Below are 27,829 nucleotides of genomic sequence, written 5' to 3'. Positions count from 1 at the left end.
ATTCAAATGTCCCTATATACCACACTGCCAGCAGTTCACAAATGTCCAGATTTAAGTTCAACTACAATCACTAAACTTTTGTACAAGGAAACATTTTACACAAAATCTTAACTTATATAAATAGATGCACACAGACAAGAAATAGGCTTCCTTGTTAAAGCTAATCAAAGAAGGAAAAGAAAGAAATTAACCACATGTAACCTGCTGTAAAAGATTAAAGCCGTTAGCACCTTCCTGTACAAACAACAAACAACCAAACTTTGGTAAAAATCCACTAACTAAAAACTCCTTATCATACTAATTATAACTTTCAAACTTAGCCAATTTACCTTCAAACAATTCATAATTCTCCCTTCTACCTTCTGAAGCTTCACAAGCACCACTACTCACTTTGCAGCTGTAACTTGAAACCTCTGCAGAGCCAGAAGCCATGCGGTCTGAGGACAAAAGACCCCTGTTGCTACCGAAACCTCTGTTTTTTCAACTGTTCATTCTGAAGAGAGCATAACTTAATCTGGATTTTAATCAAATCATCAACTCATGTCCTGTCTCCCTAACATATATTAAAGAACATTTTGCAAAAAGTATTCTAAACCCAATGTAACACACAATCTATATACACTGTACAACAAATAAAATAAAAACATTGATACTTACAGATTTTTCCTTTTTTTTTTTTTTTCTCGTTACATACTCACAAAATGGATCCAACTTCATTCCACATCTGCTCTGAACTCATAATACTCCGGGATAACCTCCAGTCATCTGGGCAACTCACTATCTTTGAACGGAAAGCCAAATTAACCATTGAAGAACCTAGTGCCAGGTTTGTCCACCAAACATAACACTACAGCTTATTAATAATTAATAATTATAATAACAGCTATTAGAGTCCCATCTGGGGTGCCAAAATGTCAATAATTTCTGGACTCAAAGCTAGGGCAACAAGAACACTTCAACTCAGCAAGAGGTTTGTAAATTTAGTTTATTTTGGCTTTTTAAAGAAGAGTCAAAGACAAGTGTTCCTGGGAGTTGCTATATGCCCTCTATCTGTAATAACTAGCATCTCAATGACTATATGACATGCCCTGACTTATATAATCAAAATACAGCACTACCGAAGTTTCCAGAATGAATGACGTGACTGCCCAAAGACTTATTTACAAAGATACATTATGCTGTTGTCATGACAATCTATCATGTATAGGAAATGCTTGTGAGGACATCCTCCATTCATTTGTAAAAATCATACTATTTACTTGTCTTCCCTGAAACCACCCTTCCACCATAAAAGTTCCTTTATCAACACGGCTTTGATGTACTCTGTTCTTCTATTCTTCTCTTGATATTCTTTGTTGTGTAAACAAATCACAAGTCTGTGGCTTCAATAGGAGTTAGGCCTGAATTCCGTTTCTTGGCACCAGGATTTAATTAAAACTGTAACTTTAAAAGAAGAATCTTTTCACCTGGCTCCTGTCCATTGAGATATGCATTTGTAAGACAAAAGCTTACATCCTGGACCCAGCTTCCCTGTATTGTGGTGCAAACATGGTCATTGATGCCTTCCTGGCCTGTAATTATAGGCTTTGCAGAGCCTACAAGTTTCCAGATCTTTCACATTCTTTGAGTCTGATGATTAGAATTTCACTATATTTCAACAGTGTCAGTATGAATCAGCCCTCTGATGATTCTGGGAATGGCTGAATAAGCCACAGTTCTGAACCAGAATTATGAATTATATCACAGGTCTCAAAAAAGGATCTCAAGATGTCTGTCCCGCATCTTGAGATCCTTTTTTGAGACCTGGCGTCCGAATGAAGAGATACACCTAGCAATATATTTTTCACTGACTCCTGAAGAAGCAACCTATTGTGTTGCGAAACACCTGCCGCTGTCGGGTCAACATTTAGATATTGTTCAACGGGTACAGATGGACATATTTCACAAATATAAAAGCAAATCATTTTCTCAAGTATAAACATATATATAAATTCTTTCTTCAAATTGTTGCAAGCACCTTGCCGGTGCTCTTTTGATAACTCTAATAGCAGCAAATGATTAAAAGACTGGACGGCTCTGCATGTAGCAGGACACGTTGTCAGGCTTGCTGATGCGGCTTTTCACAATTTCAATCAAATCCATTTGTTTGGTGTCGAGCGTGGCTTAATTACACATTGGCAGATTCCTTTTGTTTTTTTTGATATTTTATACACAGGACCGATTTTGGTTGTTTTTTGTTGTTTTGTTAGAACACAAATTTCCATACCAGGTGATGCAGCTAAAAGGGCACCACTCGGAATGAAAGACTACAGTACACCGACTACGCTGAAATGGCCAGCACTGGATTCTTTGGGAGCCCCAGCTTATTCTTCAAAAATGTCGAAGGAACTCCACTCCTTGTCCAACCTTGCATACGCCACCAAAACCGTTGAGCTGACACATACAACACACACCGTACCGAGGTACCATGCTCCCTCATCTGCAACTATGACACACAATGAGCCCTTGATCAAAGACCCCTTTTGAGACCTCAGGGAAGAATGGCAAGTTCTTCTCGGCCTCCCATTGAGAACCTCCAAGGAAGATGATCTTCCTGTGTTCTCCTTCCAGTCCCCAAAAGGAAACTGCCTGGGAACTGGAAAAATGGCCAACACTGCCAAGGTTACCCTCAGAAAACTCTATGGCCTATGACATCTTGAAGGCAGCTGTACCATCACCACCAAGTTACCCACACAGCGTTTATTCATCCTATGAGCCTGCTATACGACTTCCAACAACCGGTCCAAGTTCACTACTGGTGTCTAGATTTTGGCAGGAAGGACTTCACCTACAGACCAATCTACTTCCTCCTTCTGGTCTCTCAGCTGACCCCAGCAGGCCAAGAACTGATCCTGGTACCAGAGGAAGATGTTCCACCACTGTCCCCGGGATGCAAGACTCAGCAGGCCATGGAACAAATAAGTATTGTTAAAATCTTTTCCTCCCTGTTTCCACAAGTGGAACAGCCGTCCTTCCCACCAGTGTACCCCATCCTTCCAACACCAGAAAGGGTCATACTGAGAGCACCACCTGCCAACCTCCTCCTCCTCTGAGGAACCAAGATGATCTGTACTGGAGGGTTTCCCATCTCGGTCTATTCCATCCTGTAAACACAGTCCATTCCACTTGCTGTTATCTTCTGTGCCCTCTTAACACTCTCCAGGGAGTCCCCAGGCAGTTTGCCTGGAATGACTTCTGAGGCCCCCCAGAAGAACTGCCTGAGCAAAACTCACCACTGAAAGACCTCACTTACTGCTTGTTCATGGAGAAGATGGGCTTGGCTCTCAAGGTGGATCCCCAATTAAAGGTGATGGGGATTCTAAAGATCCTCGACATTCCTGAGGAACCCTCTGCCTTTCCATCTCACACAATTCTGGACACAGTACTGATGAAAATGTGGGAGATGCCTTTCTCAGGTATGACGGTGGCACACAAGATAGACTTGAAGTTTAGGCTGAAGAAAGCACCAGGCTATGGCATAGTTCAGTTACCTCACAACTCTGTAGTGGTGGAGTCAGCCATGAAGAAGGTGAAAAAATCCAGGCTTCACTCCAGCATGCCTCTGGGGAAAGACCATAAGATGCTGGATAGTTTTGGAAAGAGCTCGATGCTCACAGCCAGATTTGAACAATATTAGTTCTATATGGTCCAATATAGTTACAACTGTGTGCAATACTTAAGTCCTTATCTTCACGCAGAAATGGGAAAGCAGATTATACCTCCATCGCTCCACGACTTAGAAGAGGGCCTCCGCCACCTCCACTGGTCTGTGTACGAAGCTTTCGAAACTATGGCTCGTACATTGGCCGCATCTATAGGGATGGATATACGGCTTGGCTTCGGGCTAGTGGAATACATGAAGACATACATGAAAAGCTGATATCTCCAGTGCCTGGGTGATAAGCTATTTGGAGAAAAGCTGAGGGAGACACTTTCACAGATAAAGGAACAGAATGTTGTCATTCAGTCCTTAAGGACAACCAGGCAGCAACAGGGCGCAAACTGACATTTTACCCTCAATGTAAGCGATCATTCTTCCCACGAAGGCCGTACAGACCGTTTCAACCATACCACCTGCCCCTGTACCAACCACCGTGCCAACAATCGCAAACCTCTCAGTCAAGGGAATGACAGAGTGACAGGCACCTGCAGAAGACGCAGCAGCAACCTGCTTCAAAAGCTTTGCAAAGTTTTTGATATGCCAGACACCACAGCCACTGATGTAGCAGTTCCTCAGCACCTGGATCAAAACATCCATGGACCAATGAGTATTGAAGTTAGTGTGAGAGGGTTACCATCTGAACTTCTCCCATCGCCTATGGATCTCCCATCTAGCCCTCTTTCCACTCCCCTAATCCCACTCACTTTCCCCTCTTGTCTCAGGAGGCTTGCAAGTTGTTGCAGCAAAACGCAATCCAAGAAATAGCCCTGCCACAACACAACATTGGGGTATTATTCCCAATATTTCTCATCCCCAAGAGGTCGGGGGACCTCCGCCCAATCTTGGACTTTAGATCTGTAAACAAACATCTTTGCCGAGAGAAGTTCAAAATGACATCACTCAGAACAATATTGTCATTCATTCAACCGAACGACAGGATGTGCTGCCTCAATCTCAAGGATGCATATGTACATGTCCCAGTACACCCCTCCTTCTGGCATTAACCCTGTTTCAAAGTGTGGGAGAAATACTGGCAATACAAGGTTCTCCCATTTGGATTCTCGTCCTCCCCCAGAGTCATCACGAAGTGCCTGGTGGTAGCTGTGGCATGCCTACTATGGTCAGGGATCTGACTGTTCCCTTACCTGGATAACTGGTTAATTGTGGTACCCAGCAAAACATCAGTCCTCTCCAACACCATGCTCACCATTTATTACCTGGAATCATGGGAATTCCTTATAAACTACGAAAAGTCTGTGCTCTAGTTTGCGCTGCGCCTTCAGTTTATAGGCACTCAGATTCAGTTCATTCGAAAGCTTTTCTTCCCCGCGACAGAGGGTAGTACTCTTCCCACCTTGGCGTCTCATTTCCTGCAACAGACATCGGCAACAGTTCACCACATTCTAGTGCTCTTGGGCCACATGGCAGCAGCAATCCATGTTGTTCCTCTTATTCACCTACATATGCAATTCTTGCCGTGGGGACTCCGGAGCCAATGGAATCAATTTCTTCAGCCCCTCTCCACTACAGTCCAGCTAACAGAACCGATAAGAGAAGACATTCACTGGTGGCTACAATCAGGAGTACACAGGCTGGCGCTCCATTACATCCGGCCCTACACCATGTGATTCTTAGAACAGATGCCTCCACCAAGGATTGGGGTGCCAATCTACAGCAATACAAGACACAGACTCTGGTCCTTCAAAGAAAGAGTATTTCAAATAAATCTGCTGGAGCTCAGAGTGATGCGCTATGCTCTTGCGGCATTTCAACACATGCTTCAAGGGAAGAACATCATGATCCATATGGACAATCTGGTTGCCATGTTTTACGTCAACAAACAGGGAAGCACCAGATCATTGACCCTGTACAGGGAGGCTCTGCAAATTTGGGAGTGGGCAGATCGAGCTGCCGCCACTCTACAGGTCATGTAACTACCAGATATTGCAAACACGGAAGCAGACTCAGCAAACGTTTTCACCCGCACAAATGGTCCCTGTTACAACAAATAGCTGACGATCTATTCCACTGCTGGGGCCGCCCACAGATTTATTATTTATTTATTTATTTAACAGCTTTTAATATACCGGTGTTCGTGGGACACATCACGCCGGTTTACAGTAAAACTTGAGAAAGGCGGAAAGTTACAATAAACAGGGCGAGGGTATGGGAGCAGGTGCGAAAAAGGGCGGGAGTGAGGGGGATAGGTAGGAGGAAAGTATAGAAGCTGAGAAGGTAGAGACGTAACTAAAAAAGGGTGGGGGGGTATTTATAGGGGAGATATTTACAGCAGCAAGGCTGCAGGGGTGAGAAAGTTTAGAACAAGTTATACAATATAACTTATTTACAGCAGGTTATGCAATTATAACTTATTTACAGCAAGGAACACGATACAGTTGGCTTATGGGGATACAATATAGCATATTTACAGCAGGTTGTACATTGTCACTTGTTTACGACAGGGAGAAAGATACAATTGGCTTAAGGCAAGCTATTGGGTGGCATGCTGGCGGGGGATCCGTGGCTGCGTGCAGGTATAGTGGTAGGGGGGGGAGGGGGGGTGTCTAGAGGGTAGGTTTCAGGGGGGGGAATAGACTACGGGGGGTTGGTTTCAGGGTAGGCTTGTCTGAAAAGCCAGGTCTTGATGCCTTTTTTGAAAGTAGGCAGGGATGGCTCAAGATGGAGGTGTGTGAGGAGGGAGTTCCAAAGGGCAGGGCCTGCGATGGTGAACGCTCTATCCCTGGTGGTGGAGAGGTGTGCTGTCTTGAGGGGGGGTGTGTATAGGGTGCCTGCACGAGAGGATCTTGTGGGGCGATGGGAGATGTGAAAGTGGGGCATTTCTTTAAGCCACAGAACAGAACAGGAAAGTGACCCGCTTCTGTTCCATCCTACCTAGCACTCACCAGGAGGCTCTGGATGCTTTTCTTCTCTCCTGGAAAAAGGGCTTACTCTTACGCCTTTCCACCAATACCATTAATATCCAAAACCATTCAGAAATGCATACAGGACCATGGCAGGATGATCTTGATAGCTCCCGTATGGCCGAGGTAACCATGGTATGCCTGTCTCGTATAGTTTTCATTGCATTCAGTGCTCACCCTGGGAGGCCACCCAGACCTACTGAGCCAGGAAGAGGTTTCCCTCCTTCACCTGCTACAACCGTCCCTGAAACGTACCGCGTGGATGTTGAATGCGCAGTCTTAGCTCAGTGGGACTTACCAGAGTCTGTTCAGGATCAACCAGACACAATTACGCATTCAAATGGAAATGCTACTCCAGCTATTGACCTCTTCAGCTGAGAACCCCATCAATTGTTATCCTACCTCCACCATCTCTACCAAACAGGCCTAGTGACCACATTAGTATGAGTGCATTTAGCCATTGCAGCATATCATCGATAGGACGGGAAGGGTCCCCAATATCGAATATCCACACATCCACTGATATCTCGTTACATGAGTTGCCTCATCCATTTTCATTGACCCATGAAAAAAACACCAGTGCCCTGTGGTTCTCACAGTGTTAATGATAGCCCCTTTCAAACCTATGGATTCGTCCTCACTAAAGTTTCTAACATAGAAAGTTCTCTTTTTTTAGTTGTGGTAACTCCCGCAAGGAGAGTAAGTGAACTGCAAGATTTGGTTCACTTCCCGCCTTATCTAAGTTCTTCCACAAGCTAGTCCTTTGAACTCACCCAAAATTCTTAATGAAAGTTGTAGCAGCATTCAATTTAAACCAGTCCAGTATCCTGTCTACCTTTTTGCCAAAGCTTCACAAACAAGACTGAAAAACTGCTTCATCCACTGGATTGCAAAAGAGCATTAACGTTCTATAAACATAGAACTTAGTCACGTACAGTCTTCTCAAGTATTTGTCATACATCCATAATAGAATGGGCGTACCAGTTACAAGACTTACCCTGTCCAACTGGATGACTTCCTGCAAACAGTATTGTTATACTTCCACATGCAGTTAAAGTTCATCACGTGCAAGCCACGGCCTCATCAATAGCGCACCTCAAGAATGTACCCATCAAATATATCTGCAGAGCCACTACTTGGTCATCAGTTCGCACTTGCACTTCACATTATTGCCTTAATGAATTGGCAGCCTCGCACAGCTGTAGGCAGAACTATACGGCACCAAGTAACATCCACAAACTGCTGACCACAATCATTCTGGGTTGCTAATAACTCATCCAGAGAACCGCTTAGCTGCAACCCTCAGCCTGCTTATTGATGGAAAAAAAGCATGTTTTGCTTACTATAAACAATGTTTTCCCATGGATAGCAGGAATAATTAGCCATGCGAAACCCACCTTGCTCCCTGGACGCAATCCAATGAACTCAGTTATGCTTTGATGTAGACTGAGCAGATTCTAGAACATGCAGCTGTGCAGGAACTCTTGCACATGCCTAGTAATGCTGAAAGCTCTACTAACTTGGAGATATCTCAGGTGGAGACTAGCACCGTGCCACCTGATGACGTCACCCAAGCAGCATGGCTAACATCCTGCTATCTACAGAAAACACTGTTTACGGTAATCAAAACTTGCTTTTACATACAGGCATTCAAAAAAGATGCTCTAGTTTTAACTGCTTATTTATTGAAGTGTGTTACTTACATCATTGTTTCTGGAGTCTCAAAATACAAAGACTGGGACTCATGTGTAAAACATTTTCAGCATGCCATTCCTCAGTATCCAAAACCTTTTGCAGACATTGTCCAAAGTTTCCCATAACTGTGGATAACGTTTTTCACTGCTGCTGTTCACAGCTGCTGTAATTTGATTTCTTCCTTTAGTTCTTGAGCTATATGTGGTTTATTCCTTTTTACGCTGAGGGCAAACTTCAAAGCCCTTTCTACAACTTAGAAGCATTTTACCCATGAAAATAAAGGTTTTCATTATTGTCCAAACTGTCTGCAGGTAAAAGTATTTCTGTGTTTGAACAACACACATAGTTTTACCTGTGTATTGCAGAGGAGGAAGCAGGGGATTGAACAACATGTACAGTTCTGGCTATTTAAACCTCTGTACATGGTTTTGTGCAAAGAAAACAAGCACAAACGTTTCCTTAGGTAATACTGGTGCAAACTCTGTGGCCATGTTTCTCAGCAAATCTAATGATAATGGGCATGCCATCGGTATTGTTTTACATTTTTTATGATTGTAGTTTGTAACTCACCCAGAATGGTGGATGGGTGAGAGAGAATATTTTTAAAGAAAATAAATAGATACCTATGAGTTTTGCACCAACGCATCCAGTTTTGCTTATTTACGTCCTTATCTTTATTGAATCCCCATAAAAAGTAATCACTTTCTATTCACTTCAGGAGAATACAGTGATCAGAACAACCTGGTTCCCAAGCAACTAGGATATTGATTTAAGAAGACCCTATCTAGATTAAAGATATTTAGAACTGCATTAACTATATGTGGTCATGCACCACCTTGTTAGAAAATGGTTCCCCAAAATTAGTTTACATGCCTTGAAGAAAGGAAAAAATTGTTTTGAAAGACATCTTCAGTTTTGTGAGGGTTTTCGGAGGCACATGTACACATGTTCTGCTTATATACATTGAGATGCTTTTTTTTTTTTTAATGTTTATTGAACAACCATTAGTAAACACAGCCAACATTATGTTAGAAAAATACCAAATTACAGTCATACCAATAAGCAAGTTATCGAATGATAACAAAGGAAAGCTGTAAACACGGAAACATGAACCACCTGGTCTGATTTTACATATGTGAACATTTTAATATTACTTGGATGAATATACCCACCAAATTCCATCCCATCATTCCTTGATTTTCCCTCACTCTACCACAACCCCTATGCCTCCCAACATGAGAAATGAATGTTAGTATGCTCCTTAAACCCACTACTGTCTACAAACTATACCTCATTTATCTATCCCATTTCCTTTCCGCACCAAATAGGGTGCCCAGGTTCTCTCAAGTTTTGGAAATGTATCATGCAATGCAGTAGTAAGTTTCCCCATCAAGAATACTCTGGCAAATCGTATGCATATATTTTCTTTTGACAGAACTTCTTTGTGCCACCATGCAGCTAATTCGCATCTAGCTACCTCTACTGTACATAATATCAGATGCCTCGTAGCCTCTCCCATATCCCCCACTTCACAGTGATCAAAAATAATTTTGGATCTTTCTTCTCTTCATAACCAGTGATCTCGCCTATCCAGGGCACTGGTAATATCCCAATAATGTTCCACTTTAGGGCACTTCCACCAAATATGCAAGAAATCACCCCTCTCTCCACAACTATGCCAGCAGAGATCTGAGACCAAATGATATATCTTGTGCAGCTTAGCTGGAGTTATATTCCATCTATAAAGGATTTTGTACCCATTCTCTAGAATGTTCAAAGAGACTGAGCTCCTCCACGTCAAGTGAAAACATAAGTCCCAAGCATCCTCGTCCAAAATTTCACTTAAGTCATTCTCCCAAGCAACTATGACTAGGTTTAAACACCATAACTCCCAAAAGCAAAGTGTAAATTTTTTATATTACTTTAGTAATCCCATCAGTCCTGTCACAATATGCCTCAAATAGTGTTTATTCTGTTGCAAGTCCCTTTTTACCACTCTGGATTGAATAAAGGATACCACTTGCATATAAGTAAATCTATCATTGCCCCATGATGCAAATCTCTCACTCAGTTTTTCAAACGACAATGTCCCTTTCCCATCCCAAATTTGTCCTATGCTAACCAAATACAATTTGCTCCATCTAATTGATAGCTCTGGATAGTTACCCGGTGTAAAATCTTGTGAAAAAGAAAAGAAGTCCTAGTCCAGTATTGCTTATCCCCAACCAACCAACATCTTTCTAAATTTTGATCATGTTGCTAAAGTCACTTTGGTATATGGGGACAGTCTTCCAGAAATCTCCCTCAAACTGCCCAGCATCCATATTAGGCTATCCAAAGACGAAACCCCCACTATTTCCAGCTCTATGTCTATCCATATTTTCTTTCTTTTCACACAATGCCATTCCAACACTGCTCACAGTTGTGTGACTGCATAATTACCCAACCTAGGAATATCTAAATCCCCCATATCTTTTGGTTGAAAAAGGACATTTCTAGACACTCTAGGTGGCCTTTTCTGCCATATAAATCCTAAAATATTCTTCTACCAACTTCTTAAGATCACATCTGGTGCCTGTATTGGAAGAGTCTGAAAAACATAACAAAATCTAGGCAGTACATTCATTTTGACAGTATGGATTCTTCCTAACCAAGGCAGTCATAGTCTCTCCCACCTCACTAACTCCCAGAATATCTCTGATGCTAAAGGTTTATAATTGACGTTCGAACTGAGTCTCGCCCCAAGATATTTCACACTCTTTAGCCCAGCGAAAAGGTAACTGATTTTGCAATCATTTAGCCCCCTCTATTTGCATATTAATATTCAAGACATCCGATTTCTTCATTTACCTTAAATCCCGATACAGCCTCATAAGCCTGCAGTTCGTCTAACACTATTCTTAGTGACAATTCTGGGTCTGTCAGTGTAAATAACAAGACATCAGCGAACAGGGTCATTTTATAACATTTGCCCGCTACTGATACCCCTTTTATAATCGGATTCAACCTAATTTTTGCCGCCAGAGGTTCCAAAGAGAGTGCAAATAATAGTGGTGAGAGCGGACAACCCTGCCTCGTGTCCCTTTGTACTGGAAGCAGCTTAGAATACCCACCATTTATCCTAATACCAGCTTTTGGTTGGTTATACGGTGCTTGGATCCCATTTACAAAATATTTCCCCAGATTTTCTTCAACACTTTAAATAGGAAAGGTCAATGCACTCTATCAAATGCCTTTTCGGCATCAGTCGTTAAGAGTACCAATGGAATATCCTGATGCTGTACCCACCACATTAAATTGATAACTCTCTGCACATTATCTTGTGGCTAGTCCAACTGGTTCCCATGAATTTCCTAGGCGCAAAGCTAATACCTTTGCCATAATTTTGAGATCCAAATTTGTAAAGGAGATGAGCCGGTACAAACCACAAAGAGTGGAGTTCCGGCCTCCTTTCGTTAAGACTGTTATTCCAGCCACATTAGCCCCTGACATCCGTTCCCCATTTTCCCGTAAGAAATGAAACATATCAGAAATGAAACATAACTTTCAAGCGCAAGCTTGAGACCTGGCTCTTCACCAAAGCATACACTTAAATTCTCATTTCTCTCATCTATGCCCTCCCATCTCTGTCCCCCTTGACCCAGATTTTCACTAAATGCGGATGAGTCCCCCTCGAACTGGTTTCTCCCTAAGCATACATCATTCCTCCTCTCACTCCCTTCTGTATTACCCTACCCCCTCCCTACCCCTTCTTCTCCCCCCCTCTCCTCACCCCTTCCCTTCACATTTGATATTTCATGTTATTCCCTATAATTGTACATTTTGTATATACCTGCAATCTTTGCCTACACTAATTTATTAATCTAATTTCATACTTCTGTCACTTTTCCTCCTTTTTTCTCTTTTTACCCTCTTGTATTCATGTTATTTTAATTTTAGATTAATGCTTTATTTCCCCTACCTTTCCTTACTCTCTAATTATTATGTTTCAATATGTTCTAATTGTATTATGTTAAACTTGTTCGATGTAAAGCGCCGCCACAGGCACTAGTTTCTTGTTTCGCTGTGAACCGATGTGATATCATTGATGAATGTCGGTATATAAAACCGTTAAATAAATAAATAAATAAATATCGACATGGGGCAGATTTTCAAAGCCTACGTGTGTAAATCCAGGTGGATTTACACACGCCGAGCCTATTTTGCATAGGCCTGGCGACGCACGCAAGCCCCAGGACGCATGTAAGTCCCGGGGCTTGAAAAAATGGGGTGTGGACGGGGCGGTCCAGGGGCATGGCGTGGCCAGAGGCCTCTCCACTGCTGCTGGGCCTGGAGATCGCGCGCCAGCACTCAGCCGGCGTGCACAACCTACGCCTGCCCAGAGGCAGGCGCAACAAACAAAATAAAGGTTGGGGGTGTTTTAGGTAGGGCTGGGGACGAGTTAGGGAAGGTGGTGGGGGGGCCGAAGGAAAGTTCCCTCCGAGACCGCTCCAATTTCGGAGCGGCCTCGGAGGGAACAGGGAAAGCCATCGGGGCTCCCCTAGGGCTCGGCGTGCATGTGTGCACCCCCTTGCACACACCAACCATGGATTTTATAACATGCACGCAGCTGCGCGCGCATGTTATAGAATCAGGCGTACATCTTAAAATCCGGCCCTAAGGGTCCAATAATGACTGATTTAAAGGTTTTATAAAATTTGGATGACAACCCATCTAATCCCGGTGCTTTACCCGATTTTAAATCTGAAATCACCATGGACACCTTTTCTGCCTCAATCAATAAATCCCTAACTTCTTCTGTTAAACATGGGAGCTGTATGTCTCTGAGAAATTTTTTAATATTAGCTTCTCCAATTGTATTATTCACTGTATAAAGGTCTCCATAAAATTGGGCAAACCGATGCAAAATCGATTTACTATCATATTATAAATCTCTTGGTTTTTATCTTAAGAATTTGATTTTGCATAACCCACCCCTTCAGGCTTCTAGCCAAAAGCTGTCCTGCCATGTTTCCAAATTCAAAATATTTTTGTTTAACTCTTTCCATTTGCATTGCTATCTCAGACACCTCTCGGTTTTTTAGTTCCTGCTTTGCTGCTTTCTGCCTCTTATGCCTTAGTTCCTATTTTGCTATTTTTTTGCATCACCTCTAAGCGCAGCCTATCCTCCTTCTTCCTCAGGAATGCTGACCTAGAAATAAGTTTACCCTTCACCACAGATTTTAGGCACTCCCACACTATAGCGGGTGTTACCTCACCATTCCTATTGATATCTGATGTCCTTTATTAAACCCTGATTAAATGATTTCAGTTAACAGATCCTCATTCAATCTCCAAAACTTATTACCACCCTGGTCTCTCCCTAACTTTAATTCCACACACACTGGGGCATGATCGGACCAAGTGGTGTTTCCAATTCCTGCTCCCAGTGTGTGGCCTACCAGAAGCTTGTCCAATAGGAAGAAATCTATCCTGGAGTAGGATGTATGTGGCTTAGAGTAGAAAGAATAGTCCTCCGTCGGATTCCGCAGTTTCCATACATCTATCAAACTCCATTCATTAAGCAGAGCTTTCAGCTTAGCTCTCTGTACCCTAGAAACCCCACTTTCTCCACCAGAATTATCTAGAAAGGGTTATCTGGTCATATTAAAGTCTCCCCCTATTAATACATTTCCTTTAGCCCAACCAGTAAGTGTATTCAACAGAGAAGAAAGAAAGCTCCCCTGAGAAACATTGGGGGTGTAAACATTCACCGGGAAGAAAGATTCACCTTGAATAAACACTTTTAAAATAAAAAACCTCTCCTCTCTGTCTCTTAGTACTGCCTTCACATCTACTACCAGCTGCTTAGAAAGTAAAATCCCCACACCACCATATTTGTTGTTTTTCTTAGTGGGCATAAAATATTGTGTAGGGTAAGCACCCATCATCAACAATCTCTCATGTCTGGCTCTCAAGTGTGTCTCTTGACAAAAAATCACATTGGCCTTCAGGTGCTCAGATTCTTTTACCAATTTCCTCTTTAAAGGCGCATTCAAGCCCTTAACATTCAAGGACATGATCTTTAATCGCATCATTATTTTAGTACACTCTCCCCTCCTCCCTTTAAGTTAATCCAAACACCCAAAAAAATACATACACCACATCCATTCAGCCCTTCCCCAACCCATCTTCCATTTGCCCTCCTCCCAACCTTCTGTCTTTGCTCCACCATCTATTATGGTATATTCCCCCTGGCATGAGGAATGATCCCCAGTTAAATAGTGACCTAAATCCATACCCTCCCCAACCGCTATTAATATTTATTTATTTATTTATTTATTTAAATTGGTTTGTATACCGCCTTTACAAAATAGTATTTGATCAAAACGGTTTACAGCAAAACAAACACAATTGTAGAATAAATAATATAAAAAATTAAACACAAAATAATAAACCACAAAATAATATCATCTAGAAATAAAACTTAACCACAAAATATCATATACAAACAAAACTTAACATAAGTGCCATAATTCAACCGCCAGGTTCGAAAAGAAATAGAAATAAGAGGAAAAAGGAGGGGAGGGGAGGAATGGAGGGAGGGGAGGTAAGAAGGAAAAAAACTGTCAGATTATAACAAGAACTATGAATCCAGTCAGTACTGTTTATTCTTTTATCAGGTGTTGAAATGCTTTGTTGAATAGATGAGTTTTTAGTGCTTTCTTAAAATCTCGTGTATGTGATATAAGGCGAATAGAGTCAGGTAAAGAATTCCAAAGGAACGGAGCAGCCACAGAAAAGGCTCTTTTACGAGTTAACTCTATCCTTGCAGTTCGAGCAGATGGTAGATCCCAAACCATGTTATTGATTATATGAATCACTAGAATCCATGGTTGCCCCATAACCCACAAATCATGTATTTATTTATTTATGATTGAAAGATTTTATTGGATGTCAGAAGAACATAAAAATATTGCCATGCTGGGTCAGACCAAGGGTCCATTAAGCCCAGCTTCCTGTTTCCAACAGAGGCCAAACCAGGCCACAAGAACCTGGCAATTACCCAAACACTAAGAAGATCCCATGTTACTGATGCAATTAATAGCAGTGGCCTTTCCCTAAGTAAACTTGATTAATAGTTAATGGACTTCTCCTCCAAGAATTTATCATATAGTAAATAAACAAGAACAAAGACAGAAGGAGCAACATCCACTCTTTCCAAAAAACTATCCTCCCCACCCACAAAATCCCAAAGGGCAAGCATATAATACATTCTAAAATAGCCAAACAGAGGGTACAGCATTCATGACCAAAAATTCCAGCATTTAAAATGTATAGAAAAAGAAAACTACTAACAAGTATCTGCAGGTATAAATAATATCAAAGGAATTTGCAAGAACAAAAGATCTCATGCCACATGCGAGCAGCACAAGCCTCCACAAGAGATAACAATAAGAAAAAATAATATAAAAATAAAAAGTCTAAAACCTCTAGTGATGCGAACCCCACCACGTAACATATGGTCCCGAAGTCTTTTCAAAGGAAGGTCTTTGATTATGGGGAACGTCTATAAGATATGCCAGCCAATAGTGTGTATGTAATCTATTTAACACCATTTTAAGAGTGGGCACATCTGGATATCTCCAATAAGCTGCAATTTCAAAACGCATTGCAAGGAACACCTGAAGGTAGAATTTCAGTCTATATTTATTCAAGCCATCCTCAGGAATATTAAGGAAAGTATGTCAGGCATCAAACACCTTCCCAACCCCTAATAGGTCGGAGACCCACTCTATGACAACTTCCCAAAGAATAGAAACATCTTCACAGCACCACCAAATGTGAAAAAAGTACCCTGTGCCCCACAGGATCTCTAGCAGGTATCCAGTATAGTAGCATATATGTGGTGTAATTTTAACTGGTGTCAAGTACCAGCGAAGCAAGAGCTTATATCTATTTTCTTGTAGCTTAGCCGAGATAGAGCATTTGCTCGCAACAGAGAAGACTGAGTCCAAATCACTCTGGCTTAAGGATTCCCCCAAATCCTTTTCCCAAGCCTGCATATGTGAGAAAGGCTCATCTATAAGTCCATTAAGAAGACTATAAAATTGTGATATCGGACCCTTCACTTATCAACCCAATCACAGTAGTTTTCAAACAGCGATTTACCCGAAACCAAATAAAGAAGGATTTTTTTGTGAGGAAATGAAATGCCTCAATTGAGCATAAGCCAGAAATTCTCCAGCCCTCAACTCATAATTGTCCATCACAGCTTGAAAAGACATTAGGGCTCCTTGCAATACAAGATGCTCTAAACGAGCAGTGCCCCGGTCCTTCCACACCACAAAAGTGCCCAATTAAATGCAAATCGGAAATAACACATTGTGAAATAAGTATGAAAGAAAAAAATAATCCCTCTTACCAACTATTTTAATTTGAAATTGGGACCATACATGCATGGTATTTTGCAGTGTAAAAGGCCAACTCAAAATAGGGTGCCAGATTGACCTAGGCTGCCAAAGCAGAGCTAAAAGGGGCATCATGCCCACCAAACTCTGCTTGAGTGCCACCCACTGTTTTACAGAGGTTGTTCGATAAATGTCTAACAGGGCTTGAAGTTGGGAGGCCGCAAAATACCAAGACAAATTAGAGACCCCAATCCACCCCTCATTTTAGGTTGAAACATAACCAACCGAGAAATCCTCTGTGGACAACGTTGCCAAATAAAATGAAAAATTTTCTTCTGACAGGAACGTAACAGGGCAGAAGGTATAAAGATCGGTAAAGTGATAAAAAGATACAAAAAGCGAGGAAGAATATTCATTTTTACAATGGCTGTCCTTCCCAGCCAAGAAAAACAATCCCTGTGCCAAATTTCTATTTCTTTATCAACCTTCTTGACTAGCGAGACATAATTCAATGCAAACAAATCTACAGAGGAATCAATATGCACTCCCAAATATTTAATGGTGTTTTTAGCCCACTTAAAGGGGAACCTCAGTTTGAAATTCCTGAAACTAGAATCAGACATTCAGAATTTCAGACTTAGCATAGTTTACCTTAAAGTCTGAAATCCCACGAAATTGAGCCACCTGCTCCACAACACCTGCTAGCAAAATGTTGAGATGGGATAAGGAAAACAAAATATCATCAGCGATTAAGAATAACGTAAAATGTAGTTCCCCCACCCTAACTCCCCCAATCCGAGAAGACTGGCGCATTTTAATGGCAAAGGGTTCCAGAAATAAAGCAAAAAGAAGCGGAGAAAAAGGGCATCCTTGTTTCGTTTCCCACTCCACAGTAAAAGTGTCCCCATACCCCCCCCCCCCCCTCGCATTCACTTTAACACAAGCCTTCGGGGACTCATATAACTGCCCAACCCAATGCAAAAAAAAAGGCCTGAAGTGCATTTACTGCATTGTTTTAAATAAGAAGGACCAATGCCCCATATCGAATGCTTTCGCAGCATCACCGATGGAATACTGTCCTTATGAACCCACCAGAGAAGATCTATAATTTTACGGACATTGTCCGCAGCCACGTGTTCAGGTATAAAACCAACTTGGTCACTATGGACCAGACTTGGTATAACCAGGTTTAATCATTCCGTAGAATTCTGGCCAATATTTTAAAGTCCAGATTAATAAGATAGGGCAGTATAAGAACATAAGAAAATGCCATACTGGGTCAGACCAAGGGTCCATCAAGCCCAGCATCCTGCCTCCAACAGTGGCCAATCCAGGCCACAAGAACCTGGCAAGTATGATCCACCTGGCAACCTGGCAAGTATGATCCACATAAGGAGGGATGCCTACCCGACTTAGCAATAACCGTAATGCCCACAACATTGGAATTAGGTGGAAACGAACCCCACATTCCTAATGTAGTTTAACATCTCCTTTAGAGGAGCAACTAGGATGTGGGAAAACTTTTTATAATAACCACTTGAGAACCCATCAAGACCTGGAGATTTACCCACTTTAAAGGAGTTAATCACCTGTAGAACCTTCACAGAAATGATAGGGCTATCTAAATACTGCTGCTGTTCAGTAGAAAGGCAAGGAACAGAGATTGAGGATAAATAGCTATCAATATCTCCATCTGCTATGGTAGTATCCCTACCAGAGGGTTGAGAATAAAACATAGAAAAGCATTTTCTGGTGTCATGGTGCATATTTTACCCTGGGGATTTTTTAGCTTGGTGACAGACCCATGAGATTGGAGGGCATTCAGCAGTCGAGCTAGATAACAACCAGCTTTATTCTCCCCTTCAAAATACACCTGTTTGGTTAGCTTCTGTTGGTGAGCTATAGTGTCAGTATCTAAAGTGCCAGGTTCCTCTCATACATGAGATAACTTGTGGAATACGGACTTTGATTGAGTTTGTACACGAAGAGTAGAAAGCTCATGAATTTTATCTAAAAGTCCATTCCACACAAGTTCCCGCTCTTTCTTACGATAATACCCCTTGCCACAGATCTCGAACATTCCCAAATCATCCCTGGATTAACAGAGGAGGTGGTGTGCACAAGGAAATACTCTTGAAGCTGAGCCTCAAGGGATTTACAAAACAAGTCATCTCTTAATAAACTTGCATTCAAGCGCCAAAAGTGAGCTCCAGCATCAGCATCATGTAACTGGATGTCAAACCAGATGGACACATGGTCAGACCATGTAATGTTGCTGATCCTGGCTCCCACCACCTTATTGTGTAAGAATTTATCAACCAGGAAATAATCAATAGGGGAGTATGACCCATGGGCAGAAGAATAAAAAGTATAGGTATGGAATGAAAGATAACGCTGCCTCCAAATGTCCACTAAGATCCAATGATCCATCAGGGACACAAGCATATTCCAAAGGCATTGGAAAGAATTGGAGATCCGGTGAAAATTATCAATCTCTGGATTTCTAGTGAAGTTAAAATCCCTTCCCAATACATGATCCAATATTATTTTCCGTAAAGAGAGGAAGAAACCCTGCTGAGCAGAGTTAGGTGCATAAATGTTAACAATAGTGAAAATGTCCTGACCCACCCATAACTTAATCACTAAATACCTTCCCTAAGGGTCAGCACTTTGAGCTAAAAGTTAATGGGTTAAGTGACCTGAAATTAAAATTCCCACTCCCGCATATTTCACCCTCTTATTACTTGCTGTGAAATATTTATGTGGGAAATCTTTAAGTGGGACTCTTGTATCAGTACCATGGAGGCTTTATAATGAGATAACTCAAAATGTAACAATCTGTGTTTTCTATAGGAGTTGAGCCCCTTAACATTAAGGGAGAAAACGCAAACAGCCATTAGGAAGAAAGAAATACCACACCCCTTCCAAAGGCACCTGCAGAACATAAGGGGTCGATTTTTAAAAGGCACGCATTGGCACGTGCATGTTATAAAATGTGATTCCCGCGCACACATGCGCACCGGATTTTAATGTCCGCACACGCATGCGCGGGGGGGGGGGGTGGGATTTTAAAAGAATTGCATGGTGACGCAATCGGGCCTTTGCCCAGTTCTCTCCCAGTCTGCTCCAAAGGAACTTCCCTAACACTAACCCTATACCCTCTTCCCCTTCTCCTCCCCGACCCCTAAACCTACCCTAAACCTACCTGCTTCTCCGAGCAGGAGTAAGTTCTTCGCTCTTCTCCGGAACAAGGCTTAATGGTGCTGTCCTGGCCAGCCTCCACCTCGCCCAGACCCCGCCCCCCCGGCACACCTCTTTCTTCAGGCCCAGCACTTATGCGCGTATCGGGACCTTTTTTAAAATGCATGTGGCCGGGCCTTTTTTAAAATGCGCTCTGCGTGCACAAGGTCTGGCCACATGCGTATCTCCCTGAATTTATGTGCGCGCGGGCCTTTTAAAATCTACTTGTAAGTGTTTAGAAAAAATGCTGAAACACAAATATACTGCCCCTATAATTGTCTGAAAGCTGCCCTAACCTCTCCCCCAACCAAACATGATCTGTCTCGCCCATTCTGCAGATCTTTCCTCCTCAGAGTGGACCTATACAACCGAGAGGAACCCCAACCCGAATTCCCTTGAATCCCCAAACACAAAACAGAATATTCCATCTAGCAAGCATTCAATGAAATAGACCCTAAGGTCTGAATACCTGAAAAGCAATCATCTTATAAGAGCCCTACAGCAAGTATGGTTATACAGGACAGTGCAGCTGAAAAGAAAGCATTAGTCCTCGGGAACTAGAATAAATGAGTCTCAGCCCTGCTCAGAAGTCACAAAGTGCGAGTCCTCCGAGTGACAATGCAGCCTCTTGCCTCCTTTCCCAACTTGGTGCCATCTTTGAAAAGCATCCGATTTCGTCGTACCTACTGCCATCTTAGGTGCCTCAAAAGGGACTGGTATATTTGATTGCTTAAAGGCCACCACAGCTTCTGCAAAAGTCTTGATTCGAAATTATGTACCTTGGATCATAAAATACAAACCAAAGGGAAAAGTCCAACGGTAGCAGATGTTTGCAGCACACAGAGCGTTGGTCACCTCTTTCAGCTCATAGTGCTTGCGGAGAGTCGAAGGAGCAAGGTCATTAAAAATATTGAGAGTGTTCCCTTCCCATAACCAATCATTCTTCTTCCTGGCTGACTCATAAAGAAATGCTTTTAAGGCATAGCTATGCAGACAAAAGATAACGACTCTGTGGCGATTATCCGATTTAGGGCCCAGAGAGGGTGAACTCGCTCAGTCTTGCTATCTGATGCAGAGTAGATGGTTTCGGGAACTGCCCCGCCACCAGCAGATAGCAACAGTTTGCAAATTTTTTTAGCTGCAGCCATGCAATCCGCGTAATCTGGAGTCTCCAGCACTCCACAGATCCTTAAATTGCACCACCTTGAGCAGTTCTCTAAGTTCTCCAGCTTGTCTGCCAGTAGTGCATATTCCGTATTGAGGGCTTTCTGCTGCTCTGTTAGGGTTTTAATAGCGTCCCCATGATTTTCCACCCTGATGTCTAGCTCATCTACTTGAAAGCAGAGGGCAACCCGATCTTCTCTTACATCTGAAATCGAAGCCAGAACTTCCATCTTACGCTGCTTCATATCAAATCCAAGCTCCATAAACCAACCTCTCAATTCGTCTCTTGAAGGTAAGTCGATGGATCTAGCACAACATGAAGCACTATGTGATTCTGACTCCAGCTCAGGACTCTCATGCTCGGCCGCCATCTCCCAAAGTCTCAGGGGCTAGTTTACTGAACAAAAATTGTTTATATCCGCCATTTTTGTTTGGCAGCCATCCTGAAGTGGCAGCAAATCCAGGTAAGTATTAGCCAAAAATGTGCAGATTGCTATATTAATTGATGGAATCAGGGATAAAGGGCCGGAGATCTGTGTTCAGGTGTCCGTCTCAGTCAGTTGCTACATCGCCCCCCGCTCACAAATCTTTAAACACCCATCAGGATTATATCACCTCTTCAGTAGAGACTCTTAAACCCCATAATAACAGGCAGTTATGCTCAAATGTCAAATCAGATATCAGGCAAACCCAAAGTCCCTTCCTCTCTATCAGCCACTTGCCGTTCCTGGTGAAGAGGGAATCCTCGGTTGTCTGCACAATCTTCTGCCAGCACCTGGTACTCTACCATTTTGGCTGTTCTGCCCTTCTCCTCTGTATAGGCTGGTTGTTATTCTGAGCCTCTGCCATAGAGACAGTCACTCCCGCTTCCCACAGGAAAAGCTCAGCTACTGCCACTATCTTCACGCTAGCTGTTTTGCCTTAAATGGCAAAGGACAAATCAAAAGGAAAAAGCCAGCGATTATTTATGTCCTCTCTTTTTCAGCATGGCTATTAAACTTTTACATTCTCAACGTTTTCCTTATGGTAAAAGGTGAAATGTCCTAAAAAAAACCCCTCTACCTTCTGGCCAGCTGAGCTACCTTTTCTTTGACAGTAAAATTATGAAAACAGACTACTATATCTCGTGGTAGGTTCCCACATCGCGCACCAAGCACCGTATGTGCACTCTCCAGCTTTATTGCAAGCAATCCTTCCATCACCACCACATCTGCTGCCAGAATCATGGTACATATGCTGCTGACAGTTTGGAAACAGTCCACAAATTCAGCTGCTTCCTGCGCTCCCCGAAAATGAAGGTTCACTCTCCTAGACCTGTTTTCCAGGTCCTCTAATTTTTCCTCCAGCTCTTCTGCCATTTTTGTGAAGCCTGCCATTTCCTCACGGCCTGCTCTTCCAATCAGGCCTCTGTTTCCTCCACTCTCTGACCCAGATTTGCTATGTCCCTTCTCAGCTTGGTCACCATTGCAACAAAGTCCTCCTTGATCCCGGCCATATCGTGCCTGACTTCCCAAACCATTTTTTAAATTCAGCTCTTGTCAGGACACAGCTTTCATCTCTGTTCATTTCAATGATGTCCGAGGTGCGGCCTGCTGCGTCGCCCTCACGGCCTTCCTCCACCACCTCCTCCATACCTGCCACCCACATTACCTCCCTATTAGTGAAGGAGAAATGCTTCAAGTCTGGCTGTTTTTTCTTTTGGGACATCTCGGACCTTTCCCAGACATCTTTCCCAGGCTATTTGAAGTTGCAGCAGGATTAGAGCGCTCTGATGGCTAAAGATTGCTGGATCAGGATAGAGCTCCAGATTTAAGCCACCATTTCCCCAGGTGACGTCACTTCCTCTGTCAGTAAATCAAATGCTTTTAATAACTCATGCCCCGTGTACTGACACCAGAAACAGTAGTTCATTAAATATAAGCAATTAGAACTAGAGCATCTTTCTGTAAGCATCCTCTACATATTTGTGATTGAGCATATGTAGGCATATATATATGTATCAGAAGCAGAGGTGATTCACTATACAGGAGCACATGTAATTTGAACATTGTGGTTTTAATTGTAAAAGAAACTGGCAGAAAATGGATTAGATCTTCTAAAAGTTAGAATATTGAATGATCACCAGGTGCAGAATAGCAGGGAAGACTGTCCTCTGCAACCAAATACCAAGGCGGAGAGCTTTGTGCTGTCTGCAGAGCTCTCTGTATCAGAACAGCAGGAAGGAGCATTTTTTGATAGTTTTTATGTTCCTTTTCCTGTTCATTGAAAATAGACTCATGAGGATTGAGGGAAGTTGTGGTTTTATAAGCCAGGCAAAGGGTGTGAAAGGAAAAGTGATTTGGATCAGGGGGGTGAGAATATAATGGGGATTTTTTTTTGTTTGTTTTAGATTATTCTTTGTATTCCTGTGTTTCCCCGAGGAATTTGATATATTGATGCCCTGGGTATGTTTTTCAGCACACAGCCGCAGTCATGAGTGCTAAGAGCTACATGTGCCCAGTGTGTGGACGGGCCCTCAGCTCTCCTGGATCCTTGGGTCGACATCTCCTGATCCACTCTCAGGACCAGATGTCAAACTGTGCTGTGTGTGGAGCTCATTTCACCAGCCATGCCACCTTCAACAGGTGAGCTCGTAGCACCTCTCCACTGTCCAGAAGAGCAACAGGAAGATGCTCACCAATAGGAGAAGCTGTAGAGAATGCTGCAAGAATGCAGTCAGGCATTTATGAATAAGAAGAGGGGGTAGAGAGATGGGATATATCTTAGTAAGTGACGACAGTTAAAGATCAAAATGGTCCATCCAGTCTGCCCAGTGCTTTTTAGGGTTGTAACTGCTGATCCATATGAGTTATCCCAGAGCATTCCTAGAAGCACAAGTCAGGCATACCACTGCTTTAGGAATTGAATTACTGCTGTATATGCACTACTTTAGGGGCTAAACTACTGCTGTCTTTTTTTTTTTTTTTTTTTTTAATTCTTTTACTATTTTTGTCCCCACCAACACTTCCAGAAGAACACTGCAGGCATTCATCACCCTCTTTCAAATAACATTAGTTTAAAACTAAAATGAAAGTATCCTGAAATTCAACTAGAAACAGCAGGTAAGTAGTGTAAAATAGGGGTAAAGATAGTAATTTCCAAAAATCTTGGCTTCTCCCAGAAGAAGCTACTGTAGGAAATGGTGCAAGAGCGCCATCTTTGCTGGGGAAGCTCACAGCTCCTGCAGTCCCAGCCTCTGCCATCAGAGACACGCTAGAGAATGATGCAGGAGGAAAAACAAGAAATGATAATGCCTCTGCACATACCATTTTTGGGACCGCATCTGGAGTATTGTGTCCAATTTTGGAGGCCACAACTGCAAACAGATATAGACAGTAGATGCAGTCCAGAGAGAGACTACCAAAATGGTTCAGTCTGAGCCACAAGCTTTATAAAGAAAGAGAGAAAATACAGCAGTAACATACTAAATGACTTGAAAAAGACCAAATTTGCCAATTCAGTCTGCCTAGTTGCAATTCTTATTCTTTGAGTAAATGAGCAAACAGTAATATTCAAATAGTGAAAAGTTTAATTAATGCAAAAGTGTCAAGCATGTGTCAGCAGAGAGAAAGTTGTAGAACAAGGGGTCATGATATAGGAACCAAGTTCCATCAAGCCCAAGATCCTGTTTTCAACAATGGCCAATCCAGGTCACAAGTACCTGACAGGATCCCAAAAATGTGATAGATTCCATGCTGCTTATCCCAGGGATAAGCAACAGATTTTTCCAAGTCAATCTTAATAATGGTTTATGGACTTTTTCTCCAGGAACTTGTCCAAACCTTTTTTTTTTTTTAAACCAGCTAAACTAATAGCTTTTGCTTCATCCATTGGCAACAAATTCCAAAGTTTAATTATGTGTTGAATAAAAAAAATATATTTTCTCTTATTTGCTTAGAAAGTTTAAAATTCATGGGATAGGGGGCAATGTCCTGTTGTGAATTTGGAATTGGTTAAAAGATAGAAAACAGAGTGTAGAGCTAAATGGTAAATTTTCTCAATGGAGAAAGGTGGAGTGCCCCAGGGATCTGTTCTGGGTCCACTGCTTTTTAACATGTCTATACATGACCTGGAAATGGGAACAGTAAGTGAGGAGATCAGATTTGCTGATGATACCAAATTATTCAAAGTTGTTAAATCACAAGAGGATTGTGAGAAATTATAAAAGGACCTTGCAAAACTGGGAGACTGACATGCAAATGGCAAGTGAAATTTAATGTGGACAGGTGCAAAGTGATGTACTTAGGGAAGAGTAACCCAAATTATAGCTAAACAATGCAAGGTTCCACATTAGAAGTCACCATCTAGGAAAAGGATCTAGGTGTCATCGTTGATAATATGTTGAAATTTTCTGCTCAATATGCAGTAGCAGCCAAGAAAGGAAATCGAATGCTAGGAATTATTAGGAAAGGAATGGAGAATAAAACAGAGAATATCATAATGCTGTGTATCGCTCCATGGTGCAATCTCATCTTAAGTATTGTATGCAATTCTAGTCACCTCATCTCAAAAAAAGATATAGCAACATTAGAAAAAGTACAGAGAAGGACAACCAAAATGATAAAAGGGATGGAACAATTCCCTTATGAGGAAAGACTAAAGAGTTTAGGACTTTTCAGCTTGGAGAAGAGATGGCAGAGGGGAGATATTATAAAGGTCTATACAATAATGAGTGGAGTGGAACAAGTAAAAATGAATCTGTTCTTTACTCTTTCAAAAAATACAAAGACTAGGGGACAGACATTGAAGTTACTAAGTTATACATTTAAAACCAATAAGAGAAAATACTTTTTTACTCAACGCATAGTTAAGCTCAAGAATTCTTTGCCAGAGAATATGGTGACAGCTGGTAGTGTATCTGCATTTTAAAAAAGGTTAGGACAAGTTCCTGGAGGAAAAGTCCATAAACCATTATTAAGGTGGAATTGTAGAAATCCATTGCTTATGCCTGGGATAAAAAGAGGGTGATAATGCCCTTGTACAGGTCCTTGGTGAGGCCTCACCTGGAGTACTGCATTGAGTACTGGTGCCCGTATCTCAAAAAGGATAAAGACAGGACAGAGGCGGTCCAAAGAAGAGCAACCAAAATGGTGAGGGGATAGCATTGGAAAGCTTAAGATGAGAGGCTGAAGGATCTGGAAGAGAGGAGGTGCCGGGGAGATATGATACGGATCTTCAGATACCTGAAAGGTTTTAATGATGCACAATCATCAAACATTTTCCATTGGAAACAAATCAATAGAACTAGAGGTCATGAATGAAACTCCAGGGAAGACTACTCAGAACCAATGTCAGGAAATATTTGTTCATGGAGAGGGTGGTGAATACCTGGAATGCCCTTCTGGAGGATGGTGGTGAAGATTGAAAACAGTGAAGAAATTCAAAGGGGCTTGCCTAAATGCTAGAAGATGGAAATTTAAAAAAAACAAAACAGTTCATGGGGGGTAACCGGGGGTAACTTACTGTTGTGACAGTTGCTACCCTTATCAAATAAGCCTTGAAACTGTTAATGCAACTCCATTATTGCTCTCTGCTTCAATGGCAGTGGGAAAAGGGGAATTGGATTCAGACAGCAACCAATGAGGAGCCCCAACTTTTAGGTTTGGGGAAACAAATAAACATGGGGGTAACTTGCTGATGCGGCTTTTACTACCTTGAATCACTAAGCGTGATACTTTTGATGCAGCTCCATCATTGCTCTCTGCTTCCATGGCAAGGGTTAATGGAAGTTGGATTCAAACAGCATCCGAGAGCCCTGACGTTTATGGTCTGGGAAACTGATAAACACGAGGGTAACCTGCACAGTGTAGCAGATACTGGCATAAGCTTGCTGGGAAGGCTGGGTGGATCATTTGGTCCTTTTCTGCCGTCATTTCTATGTTTCTATGGGATAAACAGCATGGAATTGATCAACCCTTTTGGGATCCTGCCACGTACTTGTGACCTGGACTGGCCACTGTAGGAAAACTGTTGGGCTTAATGGACCTTGGTCTGACCCCAGTATAGCAAATCTTATGTTCTTAAATATACTAGCTTGTAACTTCATTGCGTGTCCCCAAATCTTTGTATTTTTTGAAAGAGCAAACAACCATTCCTCTGCACTCATCCACACCAATGGATTATGCACCTCTGCCAGCAGATAGAGACAAAGTAAAAGTTGATGTCACGGACATATATCCCTGCCCCCAACATTAGCCCGTCAGTATTCTCCTCCAGCAGATGGTGGACATGCATCTCCCTACTGGGGATTGCTTATAGTAAATAAATAAATAAATAAGACGTGAGAGAATTTCAGAAGAGAACAAAAAGTTGGAAAGCACCGTTTTTCCTCCTGAGGTGATGCCGGTGGGTGTCTCCCTCAGTTGAGTGCCTTGAGTCCACTAGCGTTTTCAGGTGTGGACATAAAAAAAAAAGGCAGTTGAAGGCTGAGAGAGACTCTGCAATAAAGACCTTCACCCTGTTTCCCCCCCCCCCCCCCGTAGCTGGAGACCTGTTCCTGTTTTCAGTCAGGGAGGGCTGAGCTCAGGTTAAAAAGAAAAAAAGTTGAAGAAAAACTAGGGAGGTTTTCTTTTCCCTAGCTTGTTCTTACTGGGTCTTCCTCCCATGGTGTGAGGGTCTGCATTCCCGCCTCATGTCTCTGGGGAGTTTAGTGAAAGTGCGGAGGTGGTGCAGGCTAGGCA

General features: G+C 42.3%; 1 protein-coding gene across 1 annotated transcript in view; it reads left to right on the top strand.

Annotated features, from left to right (window-relative positions):
• The window catches only part of ZNF821 (zinc finger protein 821), a gene marked incomplete at its 5' end in the record, with an annotated part of 79,883 nt that overhangs the window by 9,721 nt on the left and 42,333 nt on the right, over window positions 1–27,829 (top strand). Inside the window, 1 exon segment of the mRNA XM_029608256.1 lies at window positions 23,568–23,734. Coding sequence (XP_029464116.1) covers window positions 23,568–23,734 — 167 coding nt within the window.

Source organism: Rhinatrema bivittatum, chromosome 7 (genome assembly GCF_901001135.1).
Source record: "Rhinatrema bivittatum chromosome 7, aRhiBiv1.1, whole genome shotgun sequence".
Taxonomy (NCBI): domain Eukaryota; kingdom Metazoa; phylum Chordata; class Amphibia; order Gymnophiona; family Rhinatrematidae; genus Rhinatrema; species Rhinatrema bivittatum.
Note: the sequence above shows the minus strand (reverse complement) of the source record. Positions and strands in the feature narration are given on the sequence as shown.